We start from the raw sequence: 13,564 nt of genomic DNA, 5'->3' as shown, positions 1-13,564 counted from the left end.
GAGAAGTTCTTTAGAAAGAAAAAAAAAAGGAATTTAAGATAGTGGCCAAAAGTATATGTTTCCCACCAGAAAGAGGTTGTGACACTCTAAACAAAATTATGCGTACGAACCCTACGTAGTGTGTAGCCTTTTAAAAACGCAAAAATAACACCACGCCAACACTAGGTCCGAGAACGCTCAGCGTCAAGACGGAGTCTGTGGACATCACCGGAGAGGGCAGCGAGGCGATGGACAAGGTGCAGCGCCGTCAGCTGCGGACAGGGGGCGCTAGTCATCCCATCCACACCCTCTTCAAACGGTACAGGTCAAAGGTCGAGAAATGGGACACCGGCTGTATCGTCTTCAACATCGCAGTTCCAAATAAGGTAGTATTCTATGAGTGACGTAGCGCTGACAATTTGTATTTCATGGCAAAGGACAAGTCTATCGCTTGCTGTTTGTTTGTATATTTGTTTCAAAGATGCCTGGCTCTATGATAAACTCGGTATTTGTTTCAAAGATGCCTGGCTCTATGATAAACTCGGTACGAGTATGTGACAGATTTTTTCATCAATAAAGAAGATCAAAATTACTCAGGCGAAGTAAAGGGGCTGGGTGTTATTCAATGTTTTCATGCGAAGCTTTCATGAACCATGAAAGCTTTTATGAACCAGAATGTAGCGTCTTTAGCCTTAGATATTATTCGTGGATGCGCCCAGAGGATGAATTCACACTAGCTAGGGCTACGTACCTAAACGTAACATCAGGTACAGGTACGGGTACAGGTACAGGTACAGGTATAGGTTCCAGTACAGAGGTTTTGGTACAGGACCGGACCTGTACCTGTACCTGAACAATTTGAAAAATTAACATGTGTTTTTCTGAAATTCTTCAATGACGACAGAAACATAAATATACTGTTTAAAACTTGTCAGTATCTTTATTCAAAGAACATAACTAAATTTCCTACCGCTAAACTCCCTTGGCCTTGCTATCAAAACTCCCAGCCTGCCTGAAGCTCTGTTGCGTATTCGTTACCTGTCCCTGGGTATCACCTTAGTCACGTTTGGTGCCATAGGTCGTAAGGCTAAAAGATCAGTCACACAACAAACATATGCTTGTTGTTAATCTATATCGGTACGGTACCTGTATTTTGGACCTTAACGTATGTATACCTAATCAATGTTCACGGTACCGTACCGGTACACAGTACTGGTATGCAACCCTAACCATACAGGAAATGTACATTGCGGTGGACGTGCGTGTTTGAAGTACTCCCACCATGGGTATGTAAGTGTCCAGCCCAGAACGTGTACAGAGTCAGTGAGAGACTGTATGTTTGTGACTGTGCATTGTCGCTTCACGGGGGGAATCAAAATGGTTGTCGAGTCTTGAAAGTTGTTGTTTTTTAATGAACGCAAACGATGGATAGAAATTGTTCAAGGTCAAAGGTAGTGTGTTGCGTAGTAATATCAGAGGACCATTGATAAGCCCACTCAAGTACGCATGTATAGTGTCAAAGGTGAAGGCACCTTGCTCTCGTCTCGACATTGTCTCGATTTGCATAACAATGATTGATTACGTCACAGGAGCCTTGACCTTTGACACTGCACATGCGTACTCGCAATTACGAGTTGGCTTATTGGCTCGACACCGTGTCTGTGTCTCCAGAACGCGACAGAATGACGTTGATTTGTAGCGTCTCTAGATCTGGATATTAGTTCTGGATGCGCCCAGAGGCTTCGTTATACCACAGGAACAGTACAATGCGGTTGACGTGCGTCTCACCATGGCTATGTACATGTAAGTGTTCAACCCGGGGCAGTATTTTTGTGACTTGCCGCTACACAGGAAAAATCGCGTAGATTGTTTGTTTGTTTTTTTTGTTTTGTTTATTCTATTCTATTTCACAAGGGGCCACAAAGGTAGGATAGATATATGATAAGGTGTGATATAACCAGCGAAGCCTGTGTCTTTCCTCGTAGGACGGCATTACGAGTGGGAAAATTCAGATTCGGAAAAGGATGTCTTGCGACACGAATTGTGTAAGCAGGGAGAGACAGTATAATTCTAGATTCAAGTACGCATGTACAGTGTTAAGGGTGAAGGCCCCTGGCTTATAGCACTTTCCACTATGTTAACAGTTCTCGTCTCGACATTGTGACATTTGCATAACAATGGTTGATGGGGCCTTCACCGTCTTTGACACTGCACATCATCGTACTCGAATCTACGAATGGGCTCATTGTCTCGATTTACATAACAATGTCCAGGCGGGTTTTATTAACGTCTCATGGGCCTTGACCTTTGACACTGCACATGCGTACTCGAATCTACGAGTAGGCTTATTGTATCAGCAGACAGAGACAGTGTTTGCGTTGAGGCCGTGAGAGACAGTACTTGTGGTTGTGATGAGGCAGGTAGAGAGACAGTGTTTGTGATGAGGCAGGTAGAGAGACAGTGTCTGTGTTGGGGCAGGTAGAGAGACAGTATTTGCGTTGAGGCCGTGAGAGACAGTACTTGTGGTTGTGATGAGGCAGACAGAGAGACTGAAGAGTGTTTGTGTGACGTGTCCCTCCCCAGGAAGAGGCGAAGCGGCTGTACAAGGATAGCCAGTCGGGCGAGCTGCAGAAGATCCTGGAGAGAGTTCTCATCACGGACGAGGTTCGGCGCGCCGCCAAGGGGAGGAAGGTGTGTTTACTTTTATCCTTTTTATCTTTATTTAGAAACGTCTGCATTTTGCCGCCCCCCTCCCCGTTACAGTTAAAGTCTGTCCGTTTTGAAATTCTGATGACAAACGCTTGATTGCAGTAAGGGGAGGCCTAGGAAGGTGAGTTACATTTAGAAACGTCTATGTTCGCCCCTTCAAAAACGTTACAGTTAAAGTGTGTTCGCTTTGCAATTCTGATGACAAACGCTTGATCGTAGCAGGGGGAGGAAGGTGTGTTTACATTAGAAAATATGTCTGTTCCCTTGACCTCCCCCAAAAAGTAACAGTTACAGACAGTGTGTTCTTCTTGAAATTCTTACCACAAAGGTCTGATAATAGCAAATAAGTGAATCTGTCTGTATTTGTATACAAAGGGGGGAAATGTGTGTTTCCTTGCTTGTTTCAGCGTTACAAGTTTATGTAGTGTACTCGCATGATCACGTGTTGATCACATGTTAGTCACGTGAAGTTCACGTGTTCCGCGCATGATCCGCAGGTGACGTTGAAAGTGTCCATCAGTGAGGAGGAGTATCTGGAGCTGTGCAGGAAGTTTGACGAGGACCAGCAGATTCTCAAGAAAAGGAAGAAGAGAGGTGAGTCTTACGTCATGCCAGTGACGTCATGTATCATTGTGTGACTGTCTTATTCTTAGTTTTGTAAAAGCCTTGCCCTGGAATGAAACGTAATGCTCTGTCGCGATGTGTTTGTTGTGATATGTTTATTTCTTCCTTCCTGTTTCATAGTTGTGGTATATAAGCTAGTTCGGAGTTGCTACTACGCATGTGCAGTGTCAAAGGTAAAGGCCCCGAGACGTAAAGAAAACCCGTCGGGGCGTTGTTATGCAAATCAGGACAATGTCGATACGGGCACTGTTTACAAGCCGGGGGCCTTCACCTTTGACACTGCACATGCGTAGTAGCAACTCCGAACTAGCTTATTATGGTGATTCTGCCACTTCTGCCTTTGGTCTCGGATAACTAGACCGTTGACATTGTCGTGCTACACCCCATGTTAACGTCAATGGGCAAAAGGTGACTGACCTGAAGTTTGTATGACATGTCCAGAGATAGCCATTCAGACTAAAACATTTACTGACAGGATCAGACTGGATAAAGGAGCTCCAAGAAGACACCGCGGGAAAGTCTGGGGATTTAGAGTGTTTGGATTTAGACCTGTCTAACAACCGGGGTCATTGAACCTTCTGTAAGGGCCAGGTCGCATTCGTTGTGAGACATGTTGACGGCGTTCTTGTATGTGTCGTATAAAACACAGCTGCATGGATTCTGACGATAGGCTTGTCGTAATTCATTGTCAGTGGTCAGATCTATCATAGCACCACGGTAAATTATCATAACGAAAGAACATTGTTTAATTTCGAAAGACTAGCCAGCCACGTCAGTATATGTAAAATGTACAGATGATGCCAAATAGTTAAGGTGCAGGTCGCATTCGTCACGCTAGACACGTAAATACGGCAGCAAATTAAGGGCATTCTTGTGACAGTCTTAGATGACATCTGACTTGTGACGGGAAAGATTTCTTTGGTCATTCATTGTCAATGGTTAGTATTTTCATAGTCTAGCTGAACATCCTACAGCAAATTCAAATCAACTTCAAATCTCAAATGTGTTTGCGTCTCTAGCTTGCTGGGATAGTTGATATACTCTAACGCGTAACGAAAGGATGTTGTTAACTCCAGAATCTGGCAGATATCATTATGAGTCATTAGCACACCGAAATCTGCCGAATAGGTGCCCTTGATCGTCGCGACGTAATCTATTCTTCAGGAAGACATCTTGGCACAGAAATGTGACTCAGGGGGTCAAGAAAACATTCTTGAAGATCCACGATGCGAAGAAACGTCCCAAGGGTTAGAAAGGGAGAGTTGAAGGACCTGCCAGGGTTATGTAACAGGCCAAGAAATAGCCCCGGGCTGAAGTACATGGATATAAAGATCAGACTCGGTTGAACTTTACTACCTTACTACAGACTTAAACGTAAATTGTTGTAAGGAGAGTTAAAAGAAAGATGGACTCAAGAGCTCAGGGTGACAGACCTCCAAGGTTAGTTATATACGAAGACGAAAATATCTACCGACAGAAGTACACGACTTGAAGATATAATAACACTCCGTCTTACCTGGCTTATGCTTTTCTTGAGACAGTTGGGGCAAGGCGCCATAGGCGCGGGCTCACGTTGCCGCCCTTCCCCTAGCCTGGAAAGCGAGTCTAGTGTAACTTTGCATGTCAGCATATTCCCACCACTGTGCACATTTGTAATGACCCCGCAGGCTTCCCGAGATCGGAACATTTTTCACCGCGTAAACATGAGATACGAATGGGCAAAACTAAATCAGTTCACGCTTGCCATCACCAACTCGTATCTGTATCTGTGTCTTTAAAACCGCCTCCGGCGTAACACTGTAGGAGTAAAGTACAAACATACACTATCATCTTTTTGAGCTGCCATGATTTTATTAATAGAAGGATATGTATTTCAGATACTAAGAACTCGAAATAACTCCTTCAAGTACATGACCTTTGACATTTACCTTTAACCTAGATCGTGACCATGAAATAGGTTGATCTTCAGCCAAACATTTCGCTGATTTACGAGTCGTAATCATCAACAACACGCAGACGCTAAACACGGCTTCAGGCTCGGTACGTTCCTGGGATTTTTTGCCATTGACCTGTTCCACCAACCACGCGACCTTCAACTGTAAGAGCGTGACCTTCAAATCCTTGAAGGATTTCTTGTAAAACGTAGAAGGCAAACATGAAAAATCCTCGGGAAAATGTTGACAGGAAACGTTGCAGCTTATTTAAGATGGATTGATTTTTGGGGGTCAAAGAACGAAAACTTCCTGTCAATCAAACCATGACGTTGCTGACGTCACGAGACTCCATCCCACCATATATGGTGACGTCTGCCTGTCATGGCCGGCAGACATATCTCGTTGCCGTGGCAACATGACGTCACCCTACGTGCAGACATTTCGCTAGGTCGGCTGTTTCTGTTTACCGGTCTGACAGTTGAAAGCTCGGAGAGCATTTCTAACAGGAGTGCTCTTCACATCTTAACCTTCGCTAAGACGCAGGCGCTTTCTTGGGAGATTTCTTAAAGAACTTTCAGCGGTGGATTTAAGGTAGGCTCCTTAAAAGGGTAGAGACGCAGTTTATTCTTTAATCCGGACAAGCGGTCGTCGTTGCTTTTTACATAACCTTACGGCATACAAGCTAGTCTTTAAGTACGAAGCTCGAGAGGAATTCCCTTAGTTCATGAACATCTGTGTCTATAAATAGTGTCTCAACGACGGGAGAATCAGCAACTTAACTCCTTTGTTCGCAAGACGTTTACACAAAGTGTTGCCATTTTTGTGTTCACTTAGAAGGTCACCTTTCTCCCCAAAATGTGGCAAATTGACAGTATTGTTCGATAGCATTCCGTCTAAGAAATGTCTCCAATTTGTATCTATTCGTCGTTTTACATGTCTGCTTTTGGAATGGAACTACTGTTCTAAGTTGCAACGCACAAAACATGACTTAAAACTGCGCCTCCGGAGATCACAGTAAACTCTCGCCTGACAGCTTCAAACAACACGTAACAGTCCCGGACTGACCGGCTGTTTAGCGTTCCAGTCACCGCTGGTCACTTGTACACCGCTGCCCTACCAGATAAGCGATTAGGCCAGTATACAATATACAAGGTTCCACTGTTTGTAGCATGCGTGAGCCTCAAGGTTCGTAATTAGTAGAATGGTGTGGAAAAACTGAAGTAGCACGTGTCACGGTGATCAGGACTAGCTACATGTAAAACTGCACGTCGCCAGAACGTACGCGTTAAAGTCGTGTTCGCGTATTTAAGTTCATATCTCGTATTTAGGTTCATTTAGTTGTGTCCAAAGACATATCTTATGCAACGGCCTTTACTCCGATGCAACGTTGACCAAAGAGATTCGGCAGTTGAAATAGGTTTGAATAGCAGGCTAATTGCCAAATACGCATTATGTTCTGCCGACGTGCTAGCCAAAACTGCTAGCAAGGAACCGTCCAGGGAGGTACGTATGGACGTCGGACATGCATGGCAATAAGTGAAACACTAAGAAAAACAGAAAACCAAGAAGGGTGGAGAAAACTGATTGCCAGATCTTCTGTGATGCCCCAACAGTGAAATAGTTAGACTAGGAGACAGATGAGATGAGTGGGCAAAGAAGAATATTTAACAATCAATGAGAGCTGATCTCTTTTGAAGTCTAGACTCTGAGTCACTTTACGGTCTGATCTCAAGACATTAGTGAGACTTATCACGCCGACTAGAGTTCTGTTACTGACATGACTGACGAAGACTTCTTCACTATCTAAGACGTGAAAACCATTGTAAGGTTCCTGGTGATCTGGATTGTTTGCTTGCTTGTTTGCTTGTTTATTTATTGTTTACTCCCTTCTCGCAGGTAAACCGGTGACGAACATCCGGCCCAACGCGTCCGACATCGCGCCGCACACCTTGACGCTCACCTGGAGCGCACCTGAGGACGACGGCGGCTCTTTGATCACGTCTTACGTCGTGGAGATGTTCGACGTTTCCGACGGCAAGTGGCAGGTGCTGCAACGTTTTTATTTATTTCCTTCCTTTTTTATTTAGCACATTTGCCAAATTTGCATGAAATTATACAAAGAGCCCTAGAACCATAATGTCGCACCTGGACCATAGAACAACATACCTGGCAAGAGACATCAAGCTATCATTCTGATAGTGGACAAGATATATACCGGGTGGGCAACGTTTGTCAATTTCTAGGCCTCTATTGAGAATCTCCTCCTGGACTAAGATCAAAGATGCAGTTAGTGTTATGGTTTGGGTACAGCTTGCGGAGAAGAAGTTGTTTTTTACTTTGACCCACCGTTGTGCAGCCTGGTTATCAACATGAAAAAAATGGCTTCTTCTGCCGCAAACTTTACCTAAACAAAAATTTTAATACGCAACTCATACGGATCTAAATACACTCAACTGTAGACGGGCCCTTACATCTGTCACATTAGTGTAAATAGTTTTAAAGAACACTTGCAGCTAGATTAATTGATAAATAAATTGATAAATAAATAAATAAATAAGATATGCAAAGACTAGATGTGACAGGTCGTTCAGTGTAATATATTCAGCCGCCGTCACGCCGCGCACGAAGCTGGTGTGTTATGCCGGCTATGTAGATACACATGCAGATTTGTAAGATGCCAGTTGAATGAAATAATTCTGAATCTGACTATCATGGCGATGACTCTTAACTATACCTGGTACAGATACAGAAGCTGGTGTGTTACGCCGAATGGCGGTTATACCAGCTATACAGAGACAGATACAGACTTGTAACATGCCAGCTGAATGAAATAAATTTGAATCTACATCTGTCCCAGACGCTGACGACGACGTGCCGCCGCCCGCCCTACCCGGTGAAGGGCCTGAACCCGTCCGCGACGTACCGGTTCCGCATCCGCGCCGAGAACGCGTACGGGGTGAGCGAGGCGGGCCCGCTGTCGGACCCCATCCTCACCAAGGAGCCGGAGCAAGGTGAGAGGCTTCTCAAGACTCATTGCTTGTTCTTCCGTACAGCTGTTGTACTTGAGTAAAGATGAAACTTTAATTTCCAGCATAGAATTAAGAATTGGACTATTCAACTCAAGCGCGATGAATTGCTTATTCCTTTGAGTTGGACAGACGTAAGTTGATATTTGTGCTTCTCAAGAGTCAGTGCTTGTTGTTTCATAGGGTTGTTGTTTTGAAGCAAATTCAAAGTTGAACTGTACATACTTTCTCAATAAAGTTAATGGAGAAACCCCACATTTTCCATTGTCCTGCTCCAGTCTTGGTCAAGAAATAAGCAGAGGCAGTGGATTGTCCAACTTTTTGTCGAAAATGACAGATCATCTTTGCTTCAAAATGATTTGTACCAACACAAATGACGTTTCCAGCCATTGTTGTTGTTATTAACGGTTGTTGCTGTGGAGTTGATGTGAACAAAGATTTTACCGAGGTCAAAATTGACCGATGGAGGCCGCATGTTTGTTGTTGCTTTTGCTGACGCGATTGTTGTGTCCTTGCCATTGCTTTACGTCAATGTTACGTCAATATGACGTCAATATTACGTCAAGAGTGAATCGGAAATGTACGGTGACATTTGGCCGTTAATGTTTTTTCCGGGTTTGAACGTCCCTTGCGCGAAACAGGAATACGCCAGTTAATATACACATAAAGGAGAAAATAATTTTCTACCGTGCAGTCTCTAGTTGATAAAGGCGCGAACTGAATTCGTACCATCGTCTTATGTTAGTAGCCGAGGGGCAAAAACAAAGAATGCTATATATATATATATACATGTTCTCAAAAACGTTAAGTACGTGCAGTTATATAACCTATTGTTCATATTATGTATAAGACTGTTCAATGACGTCATGTGATTGACCATCGTCTTATAATACTAGCCGAATGACCAAAACAAAGAATGCGTTTTTAAAACAATATAGGTTCTTAGACAGCCACAAGTACAAGCAATTATATCACCTATTTTTCAATCTATGTGTAACAATTGAATGACGTCATATGATTGACAGAGTGAACTTTATCGTTGCCCTCTGACCTGCTGTTTCCCGTCAGCCCGTAAGTGGCCGTTATCTACGATTAGCGGGTTGTTTGAGTGCAGGCAGATAGGGTGACCTGAGATGGAAGTGTTTTTACTCTGTAAGGATTTGGGCTATCTGGAGTTGTTGTTATGGTTCACGTCCGTAATACTTCTGCCAACATTGCTTTTAAAAGTCCCTGCTTAAATCCTACAAACTCAACACAAATGTCTTGGAAACTTTTCTTCGCATTTTAATAATCGCCGGGAAGTCACATAAACAAGAAAGAGAAAACAACTAGAACAGTGCCACATACTTTATATTTTCCATCAAAAAATCTTAGAAATATGATTATCACATCGAAATACAATCATTAGAAATGTCGCAGACTTTTTTTACATCGCTGACAAGAGATCTGTACACGTGCCAATATTTCATTTTCACAAACAGTGGAGATTCATGTGTATATCCTTACATCCTCAGCCGGGTACCTTGAGGTCTCTCTCTGCCAGGCAGTCTAAGACCACCACATTAAAAAACAATGTTATTGAAGCCTCGTCAAGAATGTCTTGAACACCTGGATATCTGAAGTGTACATACCTGAAAGATAACTGATGCTGCAAAAGTAGATCTCTTTAAATTCACCGTTTTTCAATGTGGTGGTCCTAGGGTCTCCTGGCAGAATTACGAGAGTTGACATAAACCCATGAATGTTTCCATCCCGCCCACCCCGAGGAGTTAAAAGCCAGGGAGAATTTGTTTGCACCCGGCTAGTTTAGATGAGAAGGCGGATCTGTCTCCGTGAGTCTGAACAGACCCGCGCGCTATCCGAGGGTCAGCCCGTGTGAGCGGACACGCTCAACTCCCCTCTCGGCAATGTAGAGAAGTAATCCTAACGCCCTCACAGCGCCAACAATAAGGTACATTCCCAAGCTACCTTTATCATAACGTATCACCACTGTGGCAACATTTTACCCCCGAGTAGTAAACCTGCGTCTTGTTTAGGCCCTGGCAACTGTAGAAATACCAGGGCCGAAACGCACATAGCTTTCACACAACTAAGCACTGGGATCTACAATTGAGACCAACACTGAACAAAACAAAATGACAGCTATGAATGCCAAAGAATCTATTTTGTTTAGCTTGAGGTGGCAATCTAAGCCTATGGCTTCTTCGCGGTGCTGGGTACGAGCTTGAGGCCGGGCACAGATCCATTCTCGAGAGTGAGCTGTCAAAATTATTCTTGTTTCAAAGGAAAGATTGATATCGACGAAAAAAAGATAGCTCTAAATGTTTTTAAAGCAAACAGGTCCATTCTTGAGAGTTAGCTGTCAAAATTATTCTTGTTTCAAAGGAAAGATTGATATCGACGAAAAAAAGATAGCTCTAAATGTTTTTAAAGCAAACAGGTCCATTCTTGAGAGTTAGCTGTCAAAATTATTCTTGTTTCAAAGGAAAGATTGATATCGACGAAAAAAAGATAGCTCTAAATGTTTTTAAATCAAACAGGTCCATTCTTGAGAGTTAGCTGTCAAAATTATTCTTGTTTCAAAGGAAAGATTGATATCGACGAAAAAATATAGCTCTAAATGTTTTTAAAGCATACAGGTCCATTCTTGAGAGTGAGCTGTCAAAATCTGTCTTGTTTCGAAGGAAAAGATTGATATCGACGAAATTGATAAGATATCTCTAACAACATATATTGACAAGATAAGTGATTTGCCCCTGTGCACTAGAAAGAGGGTATCATTAGCCCTTCACGTATCTTGCACTTTTTCCTCGAATTTAGCCTCCACCAGGCCTTCCTATGGGGCAATGGGCGTATGGATCGTAGAATTTGGCAGTAGAGCCAGTCCGCAGTAAGGTATGTATTTCCCCCTGGGCTTGCAAATGAAATCCTCTGGTGGCCAAACTTCCCTGGCAAATATTCTCCCCAAAAGTGTGCGTGGAAACGGACGAAAATTGATGCCATCCATAGTACCACATCAACATGGCCCCAGTAATTAATCACACGACATTCCGGTCCGTACAGGGAGCGCAGCGACACAAGGTAAGCCGTGAACTTGGCGCTGATGCCAAATCGTTAGGATCCTCTCGGGGCCGAATAAATAGCTGAAATCGCTCAGAATATGGTGAATGAAATGCCGGAGGGTTTAGGCGGCTGGAGAAAGCCCAACAACGCTTGCACAACGTTTCTAAAGCCTCTGTCGCACAGTCAGGACCTTACTACGACTTTCCTCACGACCACTCCCCAACCAAGGTCGGCGCTGGGTTGGGAGTAGCCTGGAATCCATCCTATTCTAGCTCCAGTTCGCTCCTCTATTCGCAGTTAAGCAGAATATTACCTTCCTAACTTTTAATTCTTTTTTTTTCAAAATCCATAGTCAACTGGATTTTAAAGACTAGTAGCCAACCTCGCCGATCAACTCCCAATCACAGATATTTAAACCTTGCTCACGACGGACTCCCAACCATGGTCTGGAGAAGGTCGGGAGGCCACGGTCGCCTATGTGTGACAGGGGCTTAACTCCCAACCATGGTCTGGAGAAGGTCGGGAGGCCATGGTCGGCTATGTGTGACAGGGGCTTAACTCCCAACCATGGTCTGGAGAAGGTCGGGAGGCCATGATCGGCTATGTGTGACAGGGGCTTGACTCCCAACCATGGTCTGGAAAAGGTTGGGAGGCCATGGTCGGCTATGTGTGACAGGGGCTTAACTCCCAACCATGGTCTGGAGAAGGTTGAGAGGCCATGGTCGGCTATGTGTGACAGGGGCTTAACTCCCAACCATGGTCTGGAGAAGGTTGAGAGGCCATGGTCGGCTATGTGTGACAGGGGCTTAACTCCCAATCGTGGTCTGGAGAAGGTCGGGAGGCCATGATCAGCTATGTGTGACAGAGGCTAGGATTCAAGTCTCTGCCATTTTCTAAGATTTTCTGAAGCTTTGTCTCGTCAGCTTCACGTGTCAGAATGCGTGAAAATTGTTCTCATTTCTGTTATCTTATCGTGACGTGTCCGACTGACAGACAACATCAGACTCTTCAACCGTCTCAGACGGACACTTATCGGCTACCCTGGCAGACGGGCTGAGATATCTCTTCTCAGCTACTGTCCCAAAATCCGGGAGGGTCCTATGTACGGACGGGGGGGCTATGTGAGACGGACACTTATCAGCTACCCTGGCAGACGGGCTGAGATATCTCCTCTCAGCTACTGTCCCAAAATCCGGGAATGTCCTATGTTCCGACAGGGGGATATGTGAGACGGACACTTATCAGCTACCCAGGCAGACAGGCTGAGATATCTCTTCTCAGCTACTGTCCCAAAATCCGGGAGGGTCCTATGTTCCGACAGGGGGATATGTGAGACGGACACTTATCAGCTACCCAGGCAGACAGGCTGAGATATCTCTTCTCAGCTACTGTCCCAAAATCGGGGAGGGTCCTATCTATCACGGTACGGACAGGGGGGCTATGTGAGACGGACACTTATCATCTACCCTGGCAGACGGGCTGAGATATCTCCTCTCAGCTACTGTCCCGAAATCCGGGAGGGTCTTCTGTACCGACAGTTGAATATGTAGACAAATTTTCATGGATAAAGGTGCTAGCTCAATATTAGATGTGATTAATGAACAACCGGTCAGGGCTAAAAAAAACTCTTAGTGGAAGTAATCATGAGGATAGTTCTATCCTTGTAGCTCCGTGACCTCCACATGACCTGACGACAGTTTAAGAAGCGACAGGTGATCAGGGTTCCGGTTAACTTCCTTCGGACAACATCTTAGACAAACACCTGTTGTTCCTTCCCCCGTCTTCAGCGGTCTTGTCACTCCTTCTGTCCCGGTGTAGGTCAACCTGGCGATGCTTTCATTATTCTTCTTGTTCAGAGTATCTTTCTACATCAACAACAATAGTTTATTCCTGCCAGGTCGTGTAAACGGATATTCTCGGGTTCACATCCCGAATTCTAAACCCGTGGGGGGTTGCAGTCCTTCGAAAGAAACGTTAAGCCGGAAGTTCCGTGTTTGAGGAGAGCCATACCTGGAGCACGTTAAAGAACCCACCACACTTATTATATCGATAATAGTCATGATACTCGTAGTACACAACACCTCCAATTACAGAACGTGTGTGTTACACGATTGGCATGTTCAGGTTTAGACTTATTAGAGCCTCAAACACTGTTCACCCGGCGTATTAATGGGTTTGGACGCTAGACTTCCCGTACATCAAGTCGCTAATGTAACCCCTACATGAGCC

General features: G+C 44.4%; 1 protein-coding gene across 1 annotated transcript in view; it reads left to right on the top strand.

Moving 5' to 3' along the window:
* The first annotated feature begins 212 nt into the window (after positions 1 to 212).
* LOC136420985 (myosin light chain kinase, smooth muscle-like) overlaps positions 213 to 13,564 on the top strand; it is a 51,474-nt gene continuing 38,122 nt past the window's right edge. The window contains exons 1-5 of the mRNA XM_066408128.1: positions 213 to 365; positions 2,563 to 2,670; positions 3,186 to 3,282; positions 7,143 to 7,291; positions 8,104 to 8,257. Of these exons, the coding sequence (XP_066264225.1) occupies positions 228 to 365; positions 2,563 to 2,670; positions 3,186 to 3,282; positions 7,143 to 7,291; positions 8,104 to 8,257 (646 nt within the window). The 5' untranslated portion in view covers positions 213 to 227. The remainder of the gene's footprint in view (positions 366 to 2,562; positions 2,671 to 3,185; positions 3,283 to 7,142; positions 7,292 to 8,103; positions 8,258 to 13,564) is intronic.

Source organism: Branchiostoma lanceolatum, chromosome 15 (assembly GCF_035083965.1).
Source record: "Branchiostoma lanceolatum isolate klBraLanc5 chromosome 15, klBraLanc5.hap2, whole genome shotgun sequence".
NCBI classification, from domain to species: domain Eukaryota; kingdom Metazoa; phylum Chordata; class Leptocardii; order Amphioxiformes; family Branchiostomatidae; genus Branchiostoma; species Branchiostoma lanceolatum.
Note: the sequence above shows the minus strand (reverse complement) of the source record. Positions and strands in the feature narration are given on the sequence as shown.